At 39.9% G+C, this 25,676-nt stretch overlaps 1 protein-coding gene across 2 annotated transcripts; it reads left to right on the top strand.

The window, feature by feature from the left end:
• Nucleotides 1-23,173, top strand: SNX5 (sorting nexin 5). Of its 2 annotated transcripts, none has more exons than XM_014535067.1 (13): nucleotides 1-19; nucleotides 5,209-5,313; nucleotides 6,946-7,056; nucleotides 7,796-7,917; nucleotides 9,864-9,987; nucleotides 11,163-11,258; nucleotides 12,396-12,501; nucleotides 12,587-12,662; nucleotides 13,701-13,740; nucleotides 13,826-13,912; nucleotides 15,677-15,836; nucleotides 20,506-20,591; nucleotides 22,408-23,173. In XM_014535067.1, the coding sequence occupies exons 1-13, from the start codon at nucleotides 17-19 to the stop codon at nucleotides 22,456-22,458; spliced, it is 1,167 nt and encodes a 388-aa protein (XP_014390553.1). In that variant the 5' UTR covers nucleotides 1-16; the 3' UTR covers nucleotides 22,459-23,173. The 2 variants fall into 2 exon arrangements, with proteins under 2 accessions (XP_014390553.1, XP_005860661.1); XM_005860599.2 differs by lacking the exon at nucleotides 1-19 and adding an exon at nucleotides 2,008-2,028.
• The last annotated feature ends 2,503 nt before the right edge of the window (nucleotides 23,174-25,676 follow it).

Raw genomic sequence — 25,676 nt, 5'->3', positions numbered from 1 at the left:
ATTCTAGTCACTGTTAATGGTGAGTACAAATGCAGAAGCCAACTTCTTGGGCTTTCACTTTATATTTCTTTTTTAAAAAAAATATATTTTTATTGATTTTTTACAGAGAGGAAGGGAGAGGGATAGAGAGTTAGAAACATCGATGAGAGAGAAACATTGATCAGCTGCCTCCTGCACGCCTCCCCACTGGGGATGTGCCTGTAACCAAGGTACATGCCCTTGACCGGAACCGAACCTGGGACCCTTGAGTCCACAGGCCAAAACTCTATCCGCTGAGCCAAACTGGTTAGGGCTCACTTTGTATTTCTTGAAGAGCAGTACAAAGCTACTGGTGAGTGATTTAATTAGGTAATGGAATATTTACATCTAAATGACTTGGGAAATGTGTGGTACCTTTGACTCAAAGCAGAGGGAATCTCATCAGGAAGCAGGCAGCCTTCTCTTTTCTCCATGCTGCCATTTGTGTCTCAAACTTACATAAGCTTAAGCTCAGATAGCTCTCTCGTGTTGCTGAATAATCTGGTGGTGGTGAAGGTAAATTTGTGTATTAAACCTATTTCCATTCATCTTGGTTTGATCATAAAGGTCAGGCAATGAATGTTCTTAAATATCCTCATCGACATGTGTACTAGTAGTATGTAACATGTCAGGCTTGTAGCAGAGGGCTGTGGACTTGATATATCAAGGAACTTTGGGGAGGGAGCCTTGATAGAATTGGGTAGTAGTAGATAAAGGGCTTTAGCTTTGAATGGAAGAAAATTAATTTTTTATTTGTTTAGCTGCTTCCTCCGTAGCACCGCTGTGTTGATTCCCAGTAGAATTTCTGTGCTAGGAGTTCCTTAGATCATACAGTGTAACCCTTTCATTTTGTGAGCTCATTTGAAAATAATCCAGGTATCTAGTAATTAGTTAGATTTCTTGTAATGAATGTTAGTTAAGCCAATAATTCAACTTAATCTTTCTGGTTCCATGTTGGGATTTGACTAGTTCATGGGCTTTGCAGCCTTGTGAAATGATGATTGAGTTTATCCATTCGCTGAGTACGCTGCACTGACCTTCTTCCAAGCCTTGGTTCCTGTTCTAGGAACTCAGGGTTCAGTAGCCTCCAAATGCCCTGCAGTCTGTGGTGTTCTACCATGGACAGCTTGTGTGTTGGTGGACTACCCGTAAGAATGGTTGGTGTCAGCAGGGATGGGTCCCTCTTGGGCCCATCTCACCAAGATGAGTGGTGGAAATCTGATCACTTGCTGTGGCCCTTTATCTAGTTTTTTTTTTTTTAAAGCTTATGGCTAACTTCCATAACTTTTATCTATATTAGTGTACTGAGATCTAGAAGACTGGTTCTGTTATGATTGATACTGGTAGACCAAAGTTATATGAAGAAGGGAAGAATCTATTGTAGGTTGGGGATGGGTCCCTCTTGGGCCCATCTCACCAAGATGAGTGGTGGAAATCTGATCACTTGCTGTGGCCCTTTATCTAGTTTTTTTTTTTAAAGCTTATGGCTAACTTCCATAACTTTTATCTATATTAGTGTACTGAGATCTAGAAGACTGGTTCTGTTATGATTGATACTGGTAGACCAAAGTTATATGAAGAAGGGAAGAATCTATTGTAGGTTGGGGAGAGGGGCAGGAAATGAGAAACAAATAGGTTTAAAAGCAGAGCTCATTGCTTATAGTCAGTTCAGTTGTTTTCATGCACCAGTGCTATAAGGAAAAGCTGGGATAGAACAGATAAGCAGGTTTTGGAAGAAAATGGTAGCAAAAAATTTGAGTACCAGTACTTGGAACCATAAAGGAGGGATTTGGAGAAGGATATGGCATTAGAATTTCTTATAGAGCACTTCTTTCCTGTGAGTTGAAACAGTAACAAAGTAATATATATATCTGCTGAATGTATCTTCTCTGTTCTCCCTTGTAGGTTCTGAATTTCAGAATCTAGCCTTCCATGTTGTCCAATCACATAGCTGCCCTTTGCCACCTGTGAACCATTAAATCTTTTGAAGAGTGAGCTTTGTAGATGGTGGTAAGCCTTGCACCAAAGTGAGTCAAAGTGAGATTTGGATCACAAGTGGTCTTTAGCTCTAAAGTCTGCAGAGTTGTCCTGCAGCCAGTAGTATCATGTTCCCCAGCTGGGTTGGCTGATGAATGGGTGAGGAAGTGCATAGGGATTCTGTATCAGGTTTTCTCCTTTTCAGGCTCTTACCAAGTATTTAGAGTTTTTAAAACAGTTAAAATTTTGCTTTCTAAATAAAGCAGTGCTGTTTATCTTCCCCTCCCTATCCCCCCCCCTTTTTTTTTCTTGTCACAAGATCATTGTAATCCTTACTATAAGGATTAATCGGGAAGGAAAGTACATTGGGGGCTGAAACTCCATCTAAAACTTTTGGGTATATCATGCAATGGTTTCTATAGAAATATACAAAAGAAAGTCAGTTTTAAAACTTACATTTTGTTGTTTGAGGATAGGTGTTTTAAATTTGATTCTCAAGTGACCTAAGGGAATTGGGAAATTGAAAAAGTAACATGACTTGGTTCTGAAGCCTGCTTTTCTCCACTGATTTAAACAGCCATTCTTGGCATTTTGACATCAGTAGCCCAACTTGGTATTGGCCATCAGTGCTAAGCAGTACTCTGGATGCTTATTTAGGGTAGGGGATAGAGCTGGGTGAATGGGGTACAACCCAGTTCTTATACTCTACATCAGTGGTTCCCAAACTTATTTGGCCTACCGCCCCCTTTCCAGAAAAAATATTACTCAGCCCCTGGAAATTAATTTTTTTAAAATTTTAATAGCAGTTACTCATCGCCCCCAAATGCACCTGTGGCCATCACCGCCCCCCCTGGATCGCTGCAGCGCCTACCAGGGGGCGGTAGCGCCCACTTTGGGAATCACTGCTCTACATCCTGCTGATTTATTTAGCAAGTACTGTGGCGGAAGGCTGTGGGGTTTGGGTTTTGTTGACTAAGCAGGAGAAAGAATGCTGAACTTTTAATCATACTTGATGCTTCCGGAGTAAGGATTCTGTGCTGACTTAGAAGTTTTAAGCATTTCACAACTTTTTATTGATTTATTTGCTTCATTTTCTGGAGGATTATATGCTAACTGTAGGTTATGTGTGTCTTCATTGCACTCATACCAAAAACCATATTTCTATGATAACAAGAAAGGAAGATAGTAATATAGTAAATAATCTAGGCTATTAATTATATGGTTAGACTTGTGGGGAAAGAGATGAAAACAGAAGATAATTGTTCGGTGGGATAAAAGCAGCTGGTAAAGTTCATTTTAGCTTTGATGCTTAAATAAACTATTTCTCTATTACATTCACCTTGGTCCTTCAATACCTAATTCTAAAGCTAGTCCATGTGGAGATCACAGGCTCATTAAGTTTGTTTGTCTTATAGTGAGCTAAAATGGAATTGTCAGCCTGTTTAGAAATTGAGAGATGGCTAGAAACCAGGATTTGAGACTTCTTTAGGAAATGGAATCTCAGGAAGCATCACAGTTGTTGCTGAGCTCAGGGAAATGTACCTTAAACCTGCCCCGTCTTTCTACCAAGGTCTGTTGGCCCTTTTACACCTGCCCACTTTGTTCCTGTTCTGATTGACAGATACAAACATAAAATAGTATTCTCTGCAGTCAAATTTTAGTGTATATTTTGAGGTCTTTTGAATTTTGTATTTGCCCTGTGGTAAGTTATCGCAAGGAAGGAAGCTTTTATCAGAAATATGTCAGGAGAGTCACAGTTATGACAAAATGAAGTACCCCTGACCTTGAGTCTTATCTTTGTTTGTAGAGATCTCATAAATGGACATAGGAAAATTAAGTCAAAATAAGCAAGTATTTCATAGGAGTCATCAGGAATTAATTTGGGAGAAGTATTTAGGTTGAAATGTCAGGGACTTAAATATATTGTGATCTTACTAATATACCTGATGTTAAAATCAAGTTCTGGCAGAACTTGAAGCTTGTTTCTTATTAGAAAGCCATTGTTACAGGACTAACTCTGGTTTTTGCAATTTAAATTTTTTCTTAGTGCTTAAGGGAAAATGGGAGGTAACTGACAGTTTCTAAGATGTAGAAATAGAAGTTATGCATTTTTTTAGTGGATATATTTAGTCTTTTTATACCTGATTGAACCCGTTTTTCTAGTTTCAAAAGTTGTTTATCAGTCTTAGGTCTTGAACTTTTTATTTTGAAGAAAAGAATTCAAAATGAAATTTAGGGGGAAATATCTCAGTATTCCTTGTTCCCTCATTCTCTTAACTCCAGTCTTCACTTGGCATTCTTCCTGTGTGCAATAATCGAGTGTTACGACATCTTTACTTTAGCTCTGGGGGGTGGAGGTGGGAAGACATGAGATGCTTATTTCATGCAGTTTAATGCCTTGTTTGTGTCAGACCTTCACATTGACCTTTTACTCAGCTTGTCTGCTTTAAGAATTAGGGAATTTATCATACTTTAAATTCAGGACAAACACCATTTTAACCACTTTTTTTTCTTAACAGTCCATTTCTTCCAAAATTTTTTTTTAAACGGACAGACATGGAGTTGGGTGTTATTTTCCTCTGAATTCCTCTCACAAAACCTGTTGCTCTTGCTTCCAGGGCAGTGCTTACACTTGTCCCCTATGTGTAGCTAACGATGAGATTCTGCTAAGTAGGGCCTTTGTTAGTTTTTCAGTTCATTTCTCGGTGTCTAGATGAAACAATCCCTGGTAAATAGCTCTACTCTTGAGCCAGGTTTTTATCTTTTTGACCTAGGATCCCATACCACATAACTGTTCTGTTTTACTAGTCTCGTCTTTCATATGAATGATCTGGTTAATGCCACTTGAGTATTCCTTGTAGTTTAGGCATTTATGTGAGAAGTTCACGATTTCATCCTGTCTAGTTCAAGCCTTCTTAATAATGGTTCTCTAGGTGTTTGATTAAAGAAATTTTTCATGCTGATATAAAATGAGTAATGCACATGATATTAAAATTATAGTTGCTTTTTCAGATCACAGGAATACTTTGTACCCATCCATATATTTAAGAGAAGATTTCCCTACAGCGTCAGATAAACTTAGATTTATCTCAGCTGACTTTGTTCTAAATGATCTCGTACAGGCTGCTTTTTAATTACTAGCTCCCATTTTTGGAAGGATACTTTTTAGGACTAAGATGAATTTGAAACTAATGACCAAAAAATGTATTTCAGCTGAGATCTGTATCTGTGGACTTGAATGTTGATCCCTCGCTTCAGATTGACATACCTGATGCACTCAGTGAAAGAGATAAGGTCAAGTTTACAGTACACACCAAGGTAAGTGGTGGAATGGCTTCAATAATACAAACAGTGCTAGTTTGCAGCCTTGTTTTTTACAGTGGCTGTGAGAAGAGACTTCCTGAACTGAAATGGTTGCCATTTGTTTGCAATGTAGCACCACTGCTAAGTGAGCACCTCCCTCATCATGTAGTGAGCCTCTAAATAAGTGTAATTGCTGCAGTGTTTTCCACTGTGGTGGAACCCTAGGGCATTGCTGATGTTAAATGTGGCTTGTACACTGCTCTATGAGGAAGGTAAATCAAGCAAAGTGAAGTAGGCTGAACCATCTTCCTACACAGCTGAAGTCTTCCACCTTTGTTTTTTGTTTTTTAATTAGATTTTTTATTGATTTCAAAGAGGAAGGAAGAGGGAGAGAGATAGAAACATCAAACAATGAGTGAGAATCATTGATCGGCTGCCTTCTGCACACCCCCTACTGGGGATCGAGCCAGCAACCCGGGCATGTGCCCTTGATTGGAATCGAACCTGGGACCCTTCAGTCCGCCGGCTGACACTCTATCCACGGAGCCAAACCAGCTAAGGCCACCTTTGTTTTTAATTTGCATGTGTGGGAAGTGCTTTCTCATGTTTACCAAGTTCTTGGCCTTTGCCCCACTTATTTCTTGTGATTCAAAAGAGCTTTTTTTATTTTTTTGCCGCCAAATTTTTATTTTTATAAATTTTAATTTTTTAAATTGATCTTAGAGAAAGGGAAAGAGAAACATCAATTTGTTCCAATTATTTATGCATTCTTTGTTCCACTTATTTATTCCTGACCAGGGATCAAACAGCCTTTGGCATATAGGACAACCAGCTGACTACCAGGCCAGGACTGTCTCCAATTTTTTTTTTTAAATCCTCACTCGAGGATTTGTTTGATTTGTTTTAGAGAGAGAGAGGAGGGGAGAGGGAGGGAGAAATATCAATTAGTGGCCTCCCATACATGCCCCAACCAGGGATTGAACCCCAAACCTAGGTATATACCCTGACCAGCAACCAAAACCACCGCCTTTTTGGTGAAAGGGAAAAGACTCCCAACTGAGTCATCCAGCCAGGCTTGTTTCCATATTTTTAATTTGACAAAAAGCAGTATCAGTTCTTTCAGGAACACTTCCAGCCTCCTTTTCTCCTTACCTAGTAGTTAAAATGTATTGAATACTTTTCCTATCCCATGCGCTGTTGTAAAAGGTTTACATGGATTTGTTTTTTTATAACAACCTTATCGTGGTGTTTTATTATCCCCACTTTACAGGGCAGGAAACAGGAATTGATTTAAATAAAGCAAATAAGTATCTATAAGGTCTTTTCCCATGTCTTTTTTTCTCTTAATACCTTGGTAGCTTGATTGGCGTACCTCAGTTAATCAAAAGGCAGTGTGAAGACTACACAATTATATCTGAGTTGACGTACAAGGTGGAAATTTGTGAAAAGAATTCCTTAAAGAACATGTTTCATCTTGGCTATCGCTTTTCATAGTGGTGGAGAGATTGTGTGTTGCTGCATTTTGTTCTTTAGTGGATCTCATTGTGATGTTTTATTTAGGATTTTCCCTTAGTGCAGCTCAGGAAATTCAAGCCACTTTATCTAAAATAAATGGTAGCTACCAGTTAACTTCTCTTTTATTTACAGACCACACTGCCCACGTTTCAGAGCCCAGAGTTTTCTGTTATAAGGCAACATGAAGACTTTGTATGGCTACATGACACTCTTTCTGAAACTGCAGACTACGCTGGGCTTATTGTAAGTGCATTTTGGAAAATAAAATAATTACTGAAGCATGTTTCTTCTACCTTGCTGTTCATTCTGTTTAAAGAGACTTTTACCCATTTTTCATCATGGATTGTGAAAGTCTGATTTCACCTGCCAACTAGAGTATGTGCTAATCATTACTGTTAAAATCTAAAATATGAGAATAGTGTTGTAGCTATGAATGAATGGAAACATACAGTCTTACATTCTCAAATGTTGTAGTCTGCTTAAGGGATAAAGGAGGCAGCTCTTGTGTTCACCTCTTTAGAGTTAATGTATGGCTGCAGGAAGAGACCTTCTGATTTTATAGGAGTGTGGTTTGTACTGTCAGGCAGACTGAAGAATCTGGCAAAATAATTAAAATTAGTACTGAAACTTATGTTTAAGAACGTTCTGTTCACTCAGTATTAGAATGTATTTGATTGTCCTCTGGAATTAAATTCTTTTTAAAGTCTATAGACTATTATCTTGATGTTTCCTCATCAGCTCTATTTTAGTACTGATTGTTAATGTTTAAATTTTAAACATATTGTACCCTACCAATTGTTCATAATAGATAAACTGAACAAGTGAGTGCCCAGTTTTGGGGAGGACACTTTTAAACGGCCAAAACCAATAAGGTTAAAAGAAAGACAGGTTGACCACAGGACTGGTGGCCTGTGTATAGGCCCTAACTAGAGAATGTCACTGCTGGGACAAGAATGCTCATGAGTTACCTGCTCTGCTGCAGATTCCACCTGCTCCTACAAAGCCTGACTTTGATGGCCCTCGAGAGAAGATGCAGAAACTGGGGGAGGGCGAAGGGTCTATGACCAAAGAAGAATTTGCCAAGATGAAGCAAGAGTTGGAAGCGTAAGTGGATCTTCTTGATGGGACGAGTATAGTAGTTACTAGTGCTGTCCATTAAAACTGCATTTTGCAGAGTGTCGGGCATAGTCTTGAGCTTTAGACCTTCACTTCCTTGGGCCACAAGCACTGGTGAGAGTAGTTTTCCCCTATGTAGACCATACTTGTTATGGAATGCTGGTCTGGCATGGTGAAGTAAACCTTTGTGTTTTCATATATAATTTTTTCAAGCTGCTGATAGTGTACAGTTGTTCTCTGAAGTTTGATTACTGGAAACATAGTTGAAACTAGATTGCAGTGAGTGCTGTTACAGAGGAGCATTCTGAATGATAACCACATTGCAGGATCGGAAGAAGTCCACAGGAAGTTCATTTTTCTTTGATTGTAATTTAATTCGAACAAAAATGGTTTTTTAATTCTGTATCATAGTTGGAGATTTGCACTAAAGTTTCTTGCGAAACCATCCTTGGGCTTTATATTGACTTCCTCCCCTCTTCTGCCATCAGTGTATTGAACTTAGGTGCTCATTTCAGCACTTCCCATTAATGCTCTGCCCCAAGTTCATATTGTCTAGGGCCAGTGCTCCTAAACATCCAGGTCCTGAATTACTCATGCATTTCAGTGACTATCATGACCATTGATGAGGGTAAAGTACTGAACACAGACTCAAGTTCCCCTTTGGGAAGTTTAGAGTGATCTTTAATGTCTAGATTGAGATAGATCCACTTGGTAATTTTTTGTGTATGCGGTTTTGAGAGTATGTTTATTAAAGCTGGGGGACAGTGCTCTGGCAAGTGTGGTTCAGTCGGTAGGAGCATTGTCCTGTACACTAAAAAGTCACGGGTTCAATTCTCGGTCAGGGCACATACCTGTCCCTTCCCCAAAAAACAAACAAACAAACCATGAAAATATCCTTGAGTGAGGATTTTTTTAAAAAGTTGGGGACAGCGAAACAAGGAGGGACTTAGAAGAAACAACAGGAGAGAGCCAGAGCCTAGGTGGGGCTGCTCTGGCTCTAGAAATGTTATGGGAAAGAAATAAGCTGCTTTGGCTCACTGAGAAATAAGTCAGTGACAGAAGTGAGCCAAGGTGGGGCTCACTGAAAAGTCAGAAGAGGACCTTGGAGACAGGTTTAAGGGGTTAGCCTTGGACAGGCTGCTACTGCTAGTTGCTCCCCTGGTTGCAAGTCTCATGGACACCTTTATCTTAGTTTATTTTTTAGAGAGTGGAAAGAGAGGGACAGGGAAAGGGACATCAACTGGTTGCCTCCCACAGGTGCCCTGGCTGGGAGGGAATCAAACCTGTAACCCTTTGGTGTGTGGGCTTATGCTCTAACCACTGAGCATACAAGCTAGGGCTCTCTGGGACCTTTAGATAGGAGATGTATGCCTTAGTGGGAAAGAGGGGTGGGGGTGTGTTGAGATGGGGGAGAGTGCTGGGTCCTTTTATCTTGAGGGCTTTTAAAGGCTGGGAGTTTAGGGGAGGATCTCAATAGTATATTCATCAGTTGTATTATGCTGATGCACCAAAACGAGATTTATTCCCTTAACTTCATCTGTCCTTAGGTGTCGTATAATTTCTTATGATTCTGAGCCTTTTTAGTCTCCATGCTGTCTATATAGCTGCCAAATTAAAGGGTTTTTTTGGTGTGTGTGTGATTTTAAAGAAATCAATGTTCTGTTGGCTGCTAAATACCAACAGTGTTTGCATGTAGATTTCAGGCTTTGTAGACTTGCTCCATCAACCCCAGTTATAATACCACTTTCCCCCTTTTGTTCATTCCATAGATTTCAAAATAGCAACTATCTTATTACTGAATTAGATATAAAGTTATACCAAAATGTTTAGGCCTTATTCAGATATTTTACTTAGTGGCATGAGCAGTAATTGGGTGGGGTAGTGCTTGCCAGTTGAGTGGTGCCAACTAGATGTCTTGTATGCTTCTCTTTTAGTGAATATCTTGCTGTCTTTAAGAAGACTGTATCCTCCCATGAAGTCTTTCTTCAGCGGCTTTCTTCTCACCCTGTTCTCAGTAAAGATCGCAACTTTCATGTTTTCCTGGAATACGATCAGGATGTAAGGCTTTTTTTTTTAAGATTTCATTTCCATGATCCAGGAAAATGTACAAGACTATAAAGATATATCTGATGCCCGGCTGGTGTGGCTCTATGGTTGAGTGTCTACCCATGAACCAAGGGGTCACCAGTTGGATTCCCAGTTGACACATGCCCAGATTGCAGGCTCCATCCCCAGTAGGGAGTGTGCAGGAGGTACCTGATCGATATTTCTCTCTCATTGATGTTTCTCTCTGCTCCTCTCCCTCTTTCTAAAATCAATAAAGACATATTTAAAACAAATAAGCTATAGACTTGTTAAAAATAAAAATACTTGATACATATTGCCCAAAATTGACTTTTAGTGTTCTGAATTTCTTACCAACACAATGGAAACCTTTAGTATATGCCACTTCCTCTCCCTGGCAGATCAATTATGTAAGACATTTTTATAAAAGGCTAAAGATTATGACCTTTTTCCCCTTCTGAAGAATAGTTTTCTCTCTTAGTTAAGTTTGGGATTATTAGAAGAAACTTAAATTGATCCAAATTTGTTTTTTTCTAGGCTACCTTTTTGTTGACAAAAGACTTATATATTTGTTTTTTTTAATGTTTCTGTTAATATGTATGAAGCAAATCCCAACTTAGAAATTTCCTCAGTGTCTTCTAACCAGTGAAGTTTAATAAACATAGAACAGAACAAATTTTACCAAAAATTTAAAAGCCACTGGGATTTGGTGCCTGGCCAGTGGGTGCCTAGCTAACGTGGCTCAGTTGGTTGGAGTGTCATCCTGTACACAAAAGCAGCGGTCGCCCACCAGTGTTCCATGAGGTCCAAAAGGTTGGCAACCGTTGCACTAAAGGATCACAGTTCAACTCCCAGTGAGGACACATATCCAGTTGAGGGTTCTATCCCAGGTCAGGGTGCATGTGGGAGGCCACCGATGGATGTTTCTGTCTCTCCCTCCAGATAGTTTTCAAAATACCTATTACATCATACTTTTAGAATTGTGACCTGGATTTAGGTTTAGCTATATATTCAGTATCTTAGATCTGGTGGTTAAGATGGAATTTGTCTTAATGTCTTTATCTTATGCGTGTGCCTATACTAGTAAACAGTCTTATTTGGAAAGTATTTAGGACTTACCCAGAAAAATATATTTACCATAAACTTCCTTTGACATTCTCTTTCTTCAGCTAAGCGTTAGGCGGAAAAATACCAAAGAGATGTTTGGTGGCTTTTTTAAAAGTGTGGTGAAAAGTGCTGATGAAGTCCTTTTTTCTGGAGTTAAGGTAAGTGGCTTTTAGCTGTTTAAGAAAATTCCTGACTTTGCATAGATAGGTGACCTTTTATTTCTTTAGAAAAGATATTTGTGAAATGAGTTTTTCCAAAATATCCTCTTCTCTCCCTGGAGAAGGGATAAGAACCTTCTCACACTTAAGTCTTTATTTTCTCCTTTTTTTGTAAGGAGAGAAGTGAAATTATTTAAAAAAAAGAAAATTAGCCACAAGGGCAGTCGTTCATGACGGTCTCCAGAACTACACAGCCCATTTTGGTAGCCCCAGACACTTGACATTTTTAATTTTATTTACATGCTGGATTCCAAGGACTTGATGTGAAGAAAAGAATGTATTATATCTCACTGATAGTTTTGTTGTAGATAATACTGAGTTAAGTAAAATATTTAAAGTTAATTTCACCTGTGGCTACTAGAAAAATTTTAATGGCACATATGGCTCACATTTATACTATTAAGTACTATTCTAGAAAATCAAATTAATATACAAGTCTCTCATTAACCTCATAGGTGTGATTTATTCCTTTATTCCTCATCCCCCCTTTTAACTGTGTTACCTTAATAGCTACTATTTGGTATCTAACTTTGTCACTTGCGGGCTTGAGTAAGTAGTCTAGAATGTAGGTGCTGAGTACCAGGGGCCTTGTTAGAAATTTGGAAGCTCTTTGGTGATCTCATTGGCACAGTTTAAGGTGTGTGGGACTTAATCTGTACCCACATATTGCAGGGTGTTTAGTGTCCCTGGCTGGTGCCCACCAGATTCCAGTATTGCCTCTCAGTCTAAAAGCGACCGAATTCATCCCTCCTCTACACACAGAGTATCTGAAGCTAGGTGGTAGCAAACCACTAAGCAGAACTATTGCTCTCGCAGAATTGCTAGATCTTAGGATACCAGAGTGTTACTGGGCTTTGTTAAATGGTTCTTCAAAATGGTTCTCTGTTGACATTTCCTGCCATCACTTGACTTTTGCTGGTCTTAAGTGTGAAATGGTATTTTATCAATTTGTATTTCCCTGGTCTGTAGAGCTTAAGCTTATGTATGAGTTTATTTCCTTAATGTTTCTTCTAATTCAAAACACGTATTCATATTTTTAAGTTTTGCTTCTTAAATTTTTCCCCCCTCTCCTTTTAGGAGGTAGATGACTTCTTTGAGCAAGAGAAGAATTTCCTCATTAACTATTATAATAGGATCAAGGATTCATGTGCAAAAGCTGACAAAATGACCAGATCTCATAAAAGTAAATATCATTCACCCACTAGCCACCTATCTTTGCTCATGTGCCAGCTCTGTTCATATAAACAAGGCTATTCTTGTTTCTACAGATGTTGCAGATGACTATATCCACACTGCAGCCTGCCTGCATAGCCTGGCTTTAGAGGAACCCACAGTCATCAAAAAGTAAGTTTGTTGGAAAAGCTTTTCCCTAAATTCTCTAATCCAAAACTAGTAGGTGATATGATTGAAAGTATAGTGAATAGTGACTACATAATTTCAGTTCTCTTGAGTACAAGCTTATCAAAGGTAGATAAGATAGTTTCTAGTAGCTAAAATCTTACACACTCTCTGAACACACGGGCACTTCTGTACCAAACATGTGATTATTGAGTCTGTATTACATGTCTCTACTACTTTTTGTTTTCTTTTTTTGAAGTTTGCCTTGTATGTTCTGTTCCACATAGTTCTTGCCACTTTACTTGGCAGTATTTTGGAAAGAGATTTGATGGAAGTGGTCATAAGGATAATGTAATGATCCCAGTCTGATCTTGAGTTTTTTTTTAAAATTTATATTTTTCAGTTTCTTTAGCCCGGCCATTTTTGGTGTGATACAGTATTCTATTTAATACCTAGGCTTAGTATAACAGGCGGCAGTATTTCTGATTTGAAAGTGGAAGTCAGCTAATGGCAGAACCAAGATGAAATAGTTTATACTTAATGGCTTTGGGGCAAACCTGATGGTTCATTAGAACCTAACCTTGGTTAACACAGATTTAGCATTAGATAAAAATTGGGGACACACCCTGGCCAGTGTGACTCAGATGTTTGGGGTGTCATCATGTACACCAAAAGGTGGCGGCTTCGATTCCTGGTCACAGCTAGATTGTGGGTTTGATCCCTGATTGGGGCTCCTGGGAGACAACCAATTTGATGTTTCTCAATCTCTCTCTCTCTGTGTCGCACGCACACGCACAATATCAATAAAAAATACTGATAATTAAAATTGGAGCACATGTTCTTCATGGCAATATGGCTGAAGGGGGGTAGTGTACCAACAGGTTGATACCCATGACTGCGACACTATAAATGTGTTCAACTTTATAGTCATCTTCTCTACTAGAATGGGCCAAATCTAGTGATGAAAACAATACTTTGATATGTTAATTCTAAAACACCAAAGGCTAAGACTCCTGAATTTACCCATTCCTGTATATATTTTAGGTACCTGTTGAAGGTTGCTGAGCTGTTTGAAAAACTTAGGGTAAGGATTTTTATTTTGGTTTTCATTATATATTTTATAATCTGTTGATATCTACTTTGATGATGATCTTTTTTTATTCTAAAAGAAAGTAGAGAGTCGAGTCTCCTCAGATGAAGATTTAAAGCTGACAGAGCTCCTTCGATACTATATGCTCAACATAGAGGCTGCTAAGGTAAGTTCTTTACGCCTGCCTTGCCATAACTTTTAAGAGGTGTGATGTTAGAGATGTATTGTTTTTGTTAAAAATGAAGGAAGATAGGAATTTGTCAGGATTGTTTATGTAAGTGATGAGGATCTAAATAGAGCTGTAAATTAAGGCAAGCTTGAGTTATCAGAAATTGAGTTTATCGAGGAATGGCAGTTTGGAAAAGGCATGCAATAAGTAAGCTACATGTGAGTCTGGTGAGGGTATGGAGCGGACTTATGGGCAAGGAGGGTACAAAGAGTGGGAAGTCCGTCCAGAGTTTAAGCAGTAAGTTCATGGGTGGATGTTCATTGGTCAGGAGATTCTTCTGTAAATCAGGCATTTACAGGAAAGTAGCCTGTTAGTTCTTAAGTTCTGTTCTGCGGGCACATGCATGAGGTTCTTCATTTCATGTTTTTCAGTCTCATTTTAGATTGAAATTTTCCCACAGTGGTGTATCTTTTTGTGGCATTGTATCCTTACCTTGTATTACTTGAGATCAATAGCGGTTGTACTTGAGAAGACAGATACATACATAGTTTGGGGGTTACAAGTTATTTGATGCAGTACATAACTGAAGACTTTCTGAAAGGGCTATTTCTGAGGCAGAAAAGGTTTTGGGATTTCTGAGTTTTCTTGAATTGCAGTTGTCATTAAGCATTATTTATTTAAAAAGCAAGACTAATTGGGAGCAGAATGACCTTTTAGAATGAAACATGCATTCTCCACTGTCTACACAGCCCTGAACAAAAATGTTTGTCATTTTTGTGTGAAATAATGAATCAGACATAAGATTAGATAGGGAAAATATGTAACAGAAAAATGCTGTCAGGATGTAGAAATTCATTATTTTCCCCTTAGTTTAGTTTTATTTTAGTTAATTTGTCATTTGGCATGTTTCTTTAGTCTTATATTTGGATTTTTTTTTTTTACACATTCTTGACTATTGACTATCTTTATATGAATTTAAGTGCTGATGATAAACAAGTTTTTTTGCATATATACAAAGAGGGACATAATTGAATCTTAGATGTCTGTCATACATGTATACCTTTCCATTTTATTATAATTATTTTTTAATATATTTTTATTGATTTCAGAGAGGAAGGGAGAAGGAGAGAGATAGATCAATGATGAGAGAGAATCATTGATTGGCTGTCTCCTGCATGCCCCCCAATGGGAATTGAGCCCGCAACCTAGGCATGTGCCCTTGACTGGAATCGAACCTGGGACCCTTCAGTCTGCAGGGTGATCCACTGAGCCAAACCGGCTAGGGCATAACTTTGCATTTTAGATACTAAAGTAACTTTTACTTTGCTGCAACATTGCAAAGAATATTTCAGATTAGGTCCTCAGGGTAGACTTTCAGAGACAGGGTTCTCTGGATAGGGTTATAAGAATGTTCTAACTACCTCATTGCCCACTTTGCATTCTATCTGCATCATTTGACTCACCTTGCAGTAATTGCACATGTTCAATACACAGTGGTTAATTTTCTGAAATTACTTTCCTAGAAAGAGAAATCCTTCAGTTTTCACTGTTGTTGTTTTTTTCTTTTGACCCACATGAACAATTCGGAAAAAATTCTCAGTAATGCCATAAGAGTTCTTCCAAGACTGATCTTGGAATTAAAAAAATAATGGGGGGGGGGTGGTCATGAAGTAGACTAGATGTTGACATTTCAGGTAGTGCATTGGCACTAGAGTACTTGGGATATTTTACCATGTTTTTATCTGTTAATTTTCTTCTCAGGATCTCTTATACAGGCGTACCAAAGCCCTCATTGACTATGAGAACTCAAACAAAGCGTTGGATAAGGCCCGGTTAAAAAGCAAAGATGTCAAGTTGGCTGAGGCACACCAGCAAGAATGCTGCCAGAAATTTGAACAGCTTTCTGAATCTGCAAAAGAAGGTAGAGCAGGGCCACTCTTTACCTTTACCTTTTACATTTTACTTGTAAACTAGAGGCCCAATGCACGAAATTCATGCAAGAGTAGGCCATCCCCCAGCTGCCGGCACCAGCTTCCCTCTGGCACCCAGGACCCCGGCTTCCCTTGCAGCCCCAGCTTCCAGAAGGATGTCTGGTCTAATTAGCATATTAGGCTTTTGTTATTATAGATAGATTATTTCAACCTCACTGAGAGAAGTTGCACAAATACTGCAAAGAACACCATACATACATCCTTTAGTTGTGGACACCTACCTGTCCACAGTTTGTTCTGTTTTCTAACTTGGCACACTTGCTCCCGTGTGTGTGTTTTTATAATTGCACTAGAGGCCCAGCACACGAAATCACGCAAGTCCCAGACCCAGCGCTCCGCGGGACCCATCAATGCACCTCCTGGTGACGGGACTTTGGGCGTTACGGCGTTTTGGCAACAGGCCTTTTATAATATAGATTGGTGCTTTTGTTTTTTTCAACCATTTGAGTTTGAGGTTAAGTTTTATGTATTATGGACTTTTTTTCCTAAAAAAATGTTTGCATTTTTTATTTTATTTTTAAAAAAATATATTTTATTGATTTTTTTACAGAGAGGAAGGGAGAGGGATAGAGAGTTAGAAACGTCAATGAGAGAGAAACATCGATCAGCTGCCTCCTGCACACTCCCTACTGGGGATGTGCCTGAAACCAAGGTACATGCCCTTGACCGGACTCGAACCTGGGACCCTTGAGTCCGCAGGCTGACGCTCTATCCACTGAGCCAAACCGGTTAGGGCTGTGCATTTTTTAAAAAGATAATTTGCCTTTTTGAAGACCATAGTCCCTTATTAAAAATAGAATGCTTCTTTTTGGTTGGTTTATTTCCTCGTTAGATTCCAGTTATCTATGTGCTTCTTAGGGTGTGGTATCTGAGGGTATTTTTATTACCTAGACATGTGTTGTTATATTTCTCCACTGTATAGTTGATACTTTTTTTCTATGCCACTAATTACTAGTTCACGGGGAGACAATTTAAGACCATGCATATATCTTATTCATCAAACTTTCCCCCTAAATGTAGCTTATGTTGGTTCTTGCCTGAACCAACCTCTACCCTTGTGGTTGTATGAGATTTGGGAGGTGATTTCCCCCTCCCTCCAGTTCTAGCATTCCCTTTCCAAATTAGCACTTGACATCAATTTTTAAAGTATAAGCCTGCCCTTTTCCCCTATTTCTTCTTTAGATGGACTCCTATATTCTAAAATAATTTTGGATTTTATTATACTAGCTATTTTGGTACTCATTGTTCAGCCAGCCAGTGAGGAAGTGCTTTTAAGCTGACGTGTTCTTATGACAAAACCCCCCCCCCCCCATTCTTTTTTTAAAATTTTATTGATTTCATAGAAGAAGGAAGAGGGAGAGAGATAGAAACATGAATGATGAGAGAGAATCATTGATTGGCTGCCTCCTGCATGTCCCCTAGTAGGGATCGAACTGTGACTTCCTGGTTTATAGGTCAACACTACCACTGAACCATGCTGGCTGTCCTCCCCCCGCCCCCCATTCTTTTGAACAGTTAGATGTTCTATGTTAATCCTACATCGTTTCTTCTCCAGGCCTGGAAACTGCCATTTCTTTCAGAAGCCCAAGCTCTTGTTACTTAAGGAATTAGTAGCAAGATTGGGTGCTAAATATGCTCATTGATTCTGGAGAATCTCTGCTTCAGGGCCCTTGTGCTGACAGCGAGGAAAAAATAGGGATGTGTGCACACATGTGCACGTGCATTTGGCTTCTCTCTCCCCTCAACATTCATAAATCCATGTTGATGATGTAGTTCCAGTCCATGTCCACAGGGCTTTTGTTGCCTTCCCCCATTTTTGCTTTGAGGGGAGATGGTGCACCATGTAGTCTTTTCCTTAAGGGATCTCACTGCCCTGTAGTTCTTAGGGGCCATGGAACATGCCAAACCAAAAAGTAAAGAATGTGTCTTTTAGAACAAACTTAATTATAGTGAGTCTATACTTGACACAACCTCAAAACATGTTCCTACCCCCCCTCAAAACTCAGGTTCCTTTGAGAAATCCAAATCTCATTTTAAGACTTTGTTTTCTCAAAACTTTTTTCCTTTCCTGTGGTTTAAAAAATCTAGGCATATTTGGAAGTGTCCTGATAGTAGCTGTCCATGAACAGTAGTACAATTCTCCTTTGTCTTGGCTCTTACGTATTCAAGACTGTAATGCCTTAACTATAAGGAGCAGAACTTCTCTGTACAAAAACTGCAGATGGCATGCAGACTCACAGGTGGCTGTCTTTTAAATTCTTTCAAAAGGAACCTCCTTTAAAAAAAGTTTCATTGATTTTAGAGAGAGAAACAGCATTGATGGGAGAGGATCATCAAACCTTCTCCTTATTGCCCTATTCTTCTTGCCCATTTTAGCAGCTATTTTAAATTTATAAGGAACACACTTTAAAATGACTTGAGTTGAAATCTTAGGTTATTATATAGGCCAGTGATGGCGAACCTATGACACGCGTGTCAGAGGTGACACTCAAACTCATTTTCTGGTTGATTTTTCTTTGTTAAATGGCATTTAAATATATAAAATAAATATCAAAAATATAAATCTTTGTTTTACTATGGTTGCAAATATCAAAAAATTTCTGTATGTGACATGGCACCAGAGTTAAGTTACGGTTTTTCAAAATGCTGACACGCCGAGCTCAAAAGGTTCTCCATCACTGATATAGGCCAAAGTTTAGTGGCTCTGAGAGTTTTAGAGAAGGGGATTAAAGAAAAAAAGTTTTTAAATGGTGCCAATTTAGGCCTGTCCTTATTGCCTAAGGTTGTTCCTGTGTTACAGATTTTATCCTCTTTATTCAAATTACTAGCGGCCTGGTGCACAAAATTCGTGCGGGGGGCGGGGTTCCCTCAGCCCAGCCTGCACCCTCTCCAATCACACCCTGTGGGATTGGGCCTAAACCAGTGGTCGTACATCCCTCTCGCAATCTGGGACCACTGGCTTCTAACCACTCACCTGCCTGATCACCCCCAACTGCCCTCCCCTGCTGCCTGATCTCGCCCCCAACTGTCCTCCCCTGCCATCCTGGTTGCCCCCAACGGCCCTCCCCTGCTGGCCTGATAGCCCCTAATGGCCTCTGCCTTGTCCCCCACCACCATGGCTTTGTCCTGGAAGGAAGTTGGATGTCCGGAAGATGGCAGATAGACCCGTTCTAATTAGCATATTACCCTTTTAGTATTATAGGTAGATTATATAGGATAGGATTGCTTAAAAAGGGGAAAGCCTTTAAAACCCTCAGCCCCCACTGCCTTCACAGTTCACCCAGATTTGGTTCTGATTGGTCGGTTTCTATGCCAGTCAGCATCTCCAGGCATATCAACGGGCCTGATCAGAGAGGCGGAGCTGATTAGCAGCCCCAGCAGAAGCCTGAGAAAGAGGCTGCATGGCTGCTGGCCAGGCCTCGAGAGAAAGAGAGGCAAGGGCTGATCAACAGCTGCCACAGAGGCCTCTCTTTAGGCCTCTCTCTGGGCCTGATTCGCAGCCCCCTCGGCAGTCAGTGCTGGGTCACCACGGCAACCCAGCACTGACTGCAGGACTAATTTCCAGTTGGTCGAGCCTTCAGTCGTTTTGGATGTTACGGACCCTGGATTTTTATATATTAGGATAAGCCTGGGTGTATGATATTTAAAAGTACCATATTACAGACCATTCAGAGATTAACGGGTCTTAACTTTGGTCCCAGTTCTTTGTAAGATTTGTGGCTGAACAGATTTGAGTTAGTTGAATGAGCATAGAGAAACAATGGTGTGGGGAGACAGAAGGGTTAGTGTGTAGAGTCTTGGTCCTGGGGAGCTTATCTTGACATCTGGGAAGACCCATTTAGCCAAGATGTGGCTATTAACACATCAGTATAAAAATTTTGTGTATGAGTTTTTAGTTTTTAATGTGGCTGCTTGCATTATATTTCCGTTGGACAGTGCTGTATAGACATGGTACGAGAGGATAAATTTGCTCCTAAGTACCCTACCGCACCAATTTGAGCAGGGAAGGGTTTTCAGATTTTAAAAAAAATGTCCTTACGCCCTAACCGGTTTGGCTCAGTGGATAGAGCATCGGCCTGTGGACTCAAGGGTCCCGGGTTCGATTCTGGTCAAGGGCATGTACCTTGGTTGCGGGCACATCCCCAGTGGGGAGTGTGCAGGAGGCAGCTGATCGATGTTTCTCTCTCATCGATGTTTCTAACTCTCTATCCCTCTCCCTTCCTCTCTGTAAAAAATCAGTAAAATATATTTTTTTACAATGTCCTTAAAAAAGCCATTGGTTCAAGTTTGTGTGGCTCACCACCTCCCAACCCTCTGTATACAAACTTTGGTTAAGGACAAAGCTGCTCATCTCAGAGATTCTCCAATAGTCCTCTGAATTTTGATTCTTCAGTGATTGAGTGGTGTTGCTTATTTAAAGGTAATGGCAAGCATATTACAGTGTCCATAGAATGGGATGTGTACTAATTGCAGAGATAATAGAAATGTGAGAAAATATGGCAGTGCTTCAAAGCTTTGGAGATCATTTATTTATAAGAATGATATTTGGAAGTTAAAGATGAAAATTGTTAACTTTTTTTGAAACTTTCTCTTTTGTAGAACTAAGCAATTTCAAACGAAAGAGAGTGGCAGCATTTAGAAAGAATTTAATTGAAATGTCTGAACTGGAAATAAAGCACGCTAGGGTAAGTATTCAGATTAAGCCAACAACCTTTTCGTTTTTGTTGTTTGTTTGTTTGTTTGTTTGTTTTTAATTATTTTCCAGTTATCCCAATATCATTAAGCAGGTGGGGTTTGCTTTGTGGCTTTAATCCCCTGTAGTGTAGGTGGGAGCCAGTTGTTACAGTATGTTTATTCTACTGCAAAACAAATTCATAATGTCTTGGTGAAACATTGCTTTTGAAAAGAGCATTCTTGATTGTGGCTACCCTGCCTCCTTCTCAAAGTTCTGTGGCCCACACTTTGAAGAATCTGTTCTAATAATTTGTGAACACACCTATCATACCATTTTACAGCTCTTAATTATCTGGAGTTTTCATGGAAAACAATTTTTAAAATAAATTGTCATCTAGTTTTGCTAAATGTCTTCTGATAGTCCTTTTTGGTTTAGAAAGGAAGAAAAATATATATTGATGTCTAGCTTAATTTGCACAGAAAAGTTGGAGAACAAAGGTTTTCAATGGTGGATGCACATTAGACTTTACTAGGGAATTTTTAAGACTTTTTGCTGCCCAGGCCCATTCACTCAGAAATTCTGGGTATGGTTTTCTTGGGAGGTTCTGGGGTACAGCTGAGATTGGCCCCCCAAAAGTGCTGTCTGGTCCAGGGCCCCTGGGTCAGCCCTTGGGGCAGTAGGGAATTGGAGGAGGGAACTGTCACTAGCCATCAGCATTGGTTAAAGCAAGAAGACTTAGAGCATTTGTGTGTTTTGAATTCCTTTATTGTCACTACAACATAGATGTGTTTATTCACTTGTCTATTAAGTCCAGATCCTTTTAAATTGGAGTTTTAAAGTATCATACATAAATTATACCCATAATGTTCTGGGTATTTTAAGTTTTCTGAATTCTTTAAAGTGAGAACTATGAGACAATTTGTGCGAAGTCCTATATAAATATTTATCATTTGTTATCTCATTTAAAATTCCACCCATAACTAATTTTTAGCAACTTTAAAAAAAATTTTTTTTATTTATTTAAAAGTATTTTTAAAAAATACTTTTATTGCTTTTAGAGAACAAGGGAGAGGGAGAGATAGAAGCATCAATGATGAGAGAGAATCATTGATCGGCTGCCCCCTGCATGCCCCCTAGTGGGGATCAAGCCCACAACCCAGGCATGTGCCCTTGGCCAGAATCAAATCTGGGACCCTTCAGTCCACAGGCCTATGCTCTATCCACTGAGCCAAACCGGCTAGGGCTGCAACTTTTTATCTAGTCTTCTCAAGGCCTTTATCTTCAAAGAACAACTTATTTATGTAGTAGTTAGGTTAATTCACTTAAGCAGAATTAGCATGACTGCGTTTGGTGCAAACCTGGGGCTGGGATGGTGGAGGTGCTGGAACTGCATCCACTAGCTCTTTAGCTGTGAGCAATCCCAGACCTCTGAGGGAGAGGATCTTACCAACATGAAATTGGGTGAGAAGGATTGTAGACTAATTCATTTGTGATTTTTAAATTTTTTTAAAAAATTGATTTTAGAGAGAGGAAGGGACAGAAAAATTGATGTGAGAAAAATATCGATCAGTTACCTCCCACATGCACCCCAACTGGGAATCGAGCCCAGCACCTTTTGGTGTATAGGACGATGCTCCAGCTGACTGAGCCACACCAGCCAGGGCTGATTAAGTTGTGATTTAATGAAGTAAAACACCAACCAAGTTTGACTGGCTTTAAATCTTGAGAAAAGATAGGTCGATGGGTTTGAGTTTAATTCTTACAGACATATAGGAAGTCTTGGATTCATTGGTTCATTGGTCTACCTTGACTTGTTTTTCTTCCAGAACAATGTCTCCCTCTTGCAGAGCTGCATTGACTTGTTCAAGAACAACTGATCTGCCTTTTCTCTGAATGAAGGATATGAATGTGAAAGCCAGCATCACTTGCACTTAAGTCATTACCACAGAAGATTTATTACCTTTGACTTTACTTTAAAATTATGTTAATAAACATTTTGATTTCTAAAAATCTTAACACTTAACCATGTTGGTTTAAAAATATTTCTGTTACATGCTCCTTCAACATAACTGATCTTTTCTTTACACAGTTAATAACTCAAAATGGGCAGAATCTAAAAGTGGGTTCTCTAATTTGTCTTTACTTACGAAGAAAGGGTGCAGGAAATATGTGCCTTCTGGAAACAAGTATAAGCAATTGCCTGGCACATTTAGTCTCACTATTTCATTTGCCCTTGTCCCTACAAACCAGTTATTTTAGGGTAGGTGCCAGTTACAACAAATAATTCAGCTATACTTGTCCTAGGTAACAAACATTCCATTCCTTAATTAGGTAACTTTCCCCCTTACTCAGTTCTTCAGTAGTCATGTTTGTGCTATAACCAGCAAGAATGCCTCATTTATCTTTCTGTACCCTTTGCAGCACCATTTTTGTAGTTGGAATATAAATATTTGAGAGAAATATCTTAAGGGTATAAAAATCAATTTGGTTTGCTTTAGAAAATGGCCAGATCATCTTGTTACGAAAGATGTGGGCGGTGGATGTTTGTGTTTGGACATTTTATAAAGTGTATAATAAAATAACAAACTATGATATATGGAGTGTTTTTGTGGAAAATAAAGCCCAAGATTGCAGTTGCAGCTCAGTCTTGGCAGTGGTGAGGGGCTTCCGTGTATGTCTAGTCCTCATGGCCTCCGTTCTAATCTTAATATCAACAGTTTTGAAGACTTAATGTGTCAGAAGGTCCCCAGATCTGGGTTTGCCTGCTTTTGGTTTGCAGTTTTGACAGGCTGTATATGATGCTTTGTCCTCAGAAAGGATATGCCTGTCTCATTGGTGGTGAATGAGCCCTAAAGGTGGTGCTTTCCAGGTTTTCTCTGAAGTTTATTTTTTTGTTAATCCTCACCCTAGGGCATTTTCCAATTGGTTTTAAAGAGAGTGGGCGGGAGAGGGAGAGAGAAACATTGATGTCAGAAAGACACCAATTGGTTGCCTCCCATATGTGCCCTGACCAAAGCTGGGGATAGAGCCTGCAACTGAGGTATGTGCCCTTGACTGGAATCTATCCACTGAGCCAAATGGGCTAGGGCTCCTGGAGTTTTACCTCTTATCTATCACTATTGGAAAGATACTTTGAGACAGTGTAAAAAATACCCACCACTTTTAGCCTCTATTCTTGACTTTAATCAGTTGTAACTGGTTTGTAGGGTTCCAAAACATTGCTATTTGAATACCACAGGTAGCATTTTTTTTTTTCCTAATGGTAAACTGCTTTGAAATCTTACCTCCCCAGCCAGTTACAGGTAGCTGAAATTTACTGAATGAGCTAGACCAGGGGTGGGCAAACTTTTTGACTCGAGGGCCACAATGGGTTCTTAAACTGGACCGGAGGGCCGGAACAAAAGCATGGATGGAGTGTTTGTGTGAACTAATATAAATTCGAAGTAAACATCATTACATAAAAGGGTACGGTCTTTTTTTTTTTTTTTTTTTTTTATTTTTATTCATTTCAAACAGGCCAGATCTGGCCTGCGGGCCGTAGTTTGCCCACGGCTGAGCTAGACAGTAGCTCCTTTATTTACATATTTTTGGAAGCATGGTGCTGGAAATGAGTGGATTTAAATGGCGGTCTGGGTTCCTAACATTTCCGTCTTGCTTACCTGTCACCCCCCATACTGTCTATAGTTGCACGAACATTATGTATGGTTGGGCTGGGTAACTAGGTGGGTTGCAACTGGTCCAAGGAGCTCTGACTATTGGACCACCTTGCCTCAAGGCCTGACAGGCTTTGTTGCACCTTGTTCTAGATGTGCTGTGTTCTGAGTCCTGGCTCTGTTTACTGCGTGGTCTAAACAGGCACCCCCTCTGAGTCAATTGCATCTGTAAGCTGCCACAATATTTCAGGTGTCCTTCAAATTATTTTAAGTAACTAGGTCTGAAGGTCATTCATGAAATTTCATGTGTCTCTTGGTGAGGGAGGGATGTTTGTAGTCGTTTTCCTGCTCATGCCAGTTAACAGCGATGTATATAGCCCTGTACTCTGTTCCTGAGAAACCATCAGAGGGAAGGCAGTGGGGGACTAGAAGCTGTGTTGTCCTACATGCCACTGAGCCTGTGGGGATTGTGGGGGGAAGATAAAAGGAAGGCAGCTTCCCTGTGGGCTTCAGCAGGAGGAAAGCCAAGCTGCTGGGCAACTTTGCAAGAGTGCAGGTGGGCTTGGGTAGAGCATTTTGAAATGTTTTCTCTAAAGCCAGTCAGTGAATATGGGCCATCTCAGAACGATATGGGAGGCTTTTGTAGGGGTGTCTGTTTTAAACCTTAGAGTGCTGCCGAAACCGGTTTGGCTCAGTGGATAGAGCGTCGGCCTGCGGACTGAAAGGTCCCAGGTTCGATTCCGGTCAAGGGCATGTACCTGGGTTGCGGGCACATCCCCAGTGGGAGATGTGCAGGAGGCAGCTGATCGATGTTTCTCTCTATCTATCTCTCTCCCTTCCTCTCTGTAAAAAATCAATAAAATATATTTTTAAAAAAAAAACAAAAAACCTTAGAGTGCTGTTAAGTGGATTGCATTGAGAGACTTGACAGCTCTCTTAGGAAAGGTGCATTGTAGCACAGAACCACAGTTCTTAGGTAAGGCATTTTACCTAAAGGAAGATAAGGGGATGCAGATCAGCAAGGATTGCCACCTCTGATCTGTAAAGCTTTGGTGGAAAGTGAAGGTTTGTGGTGGCAGCCATGCAGTGGGCCAGCATTTGCCTTGCCTGCCTTTGAGGTTGTGAGGTTTGAGATAATGCCTAGACACAGTTCTCTTGAGTTGTGATTTCCATTTGGGAGCTATTTCCAGCAGACAGGTGCCTTGCACCATCAGCCTTTCACCTATAGGTGGCAGAGGCACCAAGGGCAGCTACAGGCATTCAGCTTGTGGAGCCTCTTCAGGAACAACGGAGAGGGGTAAGCCTGGCATTCTTTTTTTTGTTTTTTTAATTAAATCTTTATTGCTCAGATTATTACATTGGTTCCTCTTTTTTCCCACCATAATTCCCCTCCACCCAGTTCCCACCCCTCCCTCCGCCCTCACTCCCCACCCACTGTCCTC

This window comes from Myotis brandtii, unplaced genomic scaffold, assembly GCF_000412655.1.
Source record: "Myotis brandtii unplaced genomic scaffold, ASM41265v1 scaffold137, whole genome shotgun sequence".
NCBI classification, from domain to species: domain Eukaryota; kingdom Metazoa; phylum Chordata; class Mammalia; order Chiroptera; family Vespertilionidae; genus Myotis; species Myotis brandtii.
The sequence above is the reverse complement of the archived record's forward strand: the minus strand, read 5'-3'. Positions and strand labels throughout refer to the sequence as shown.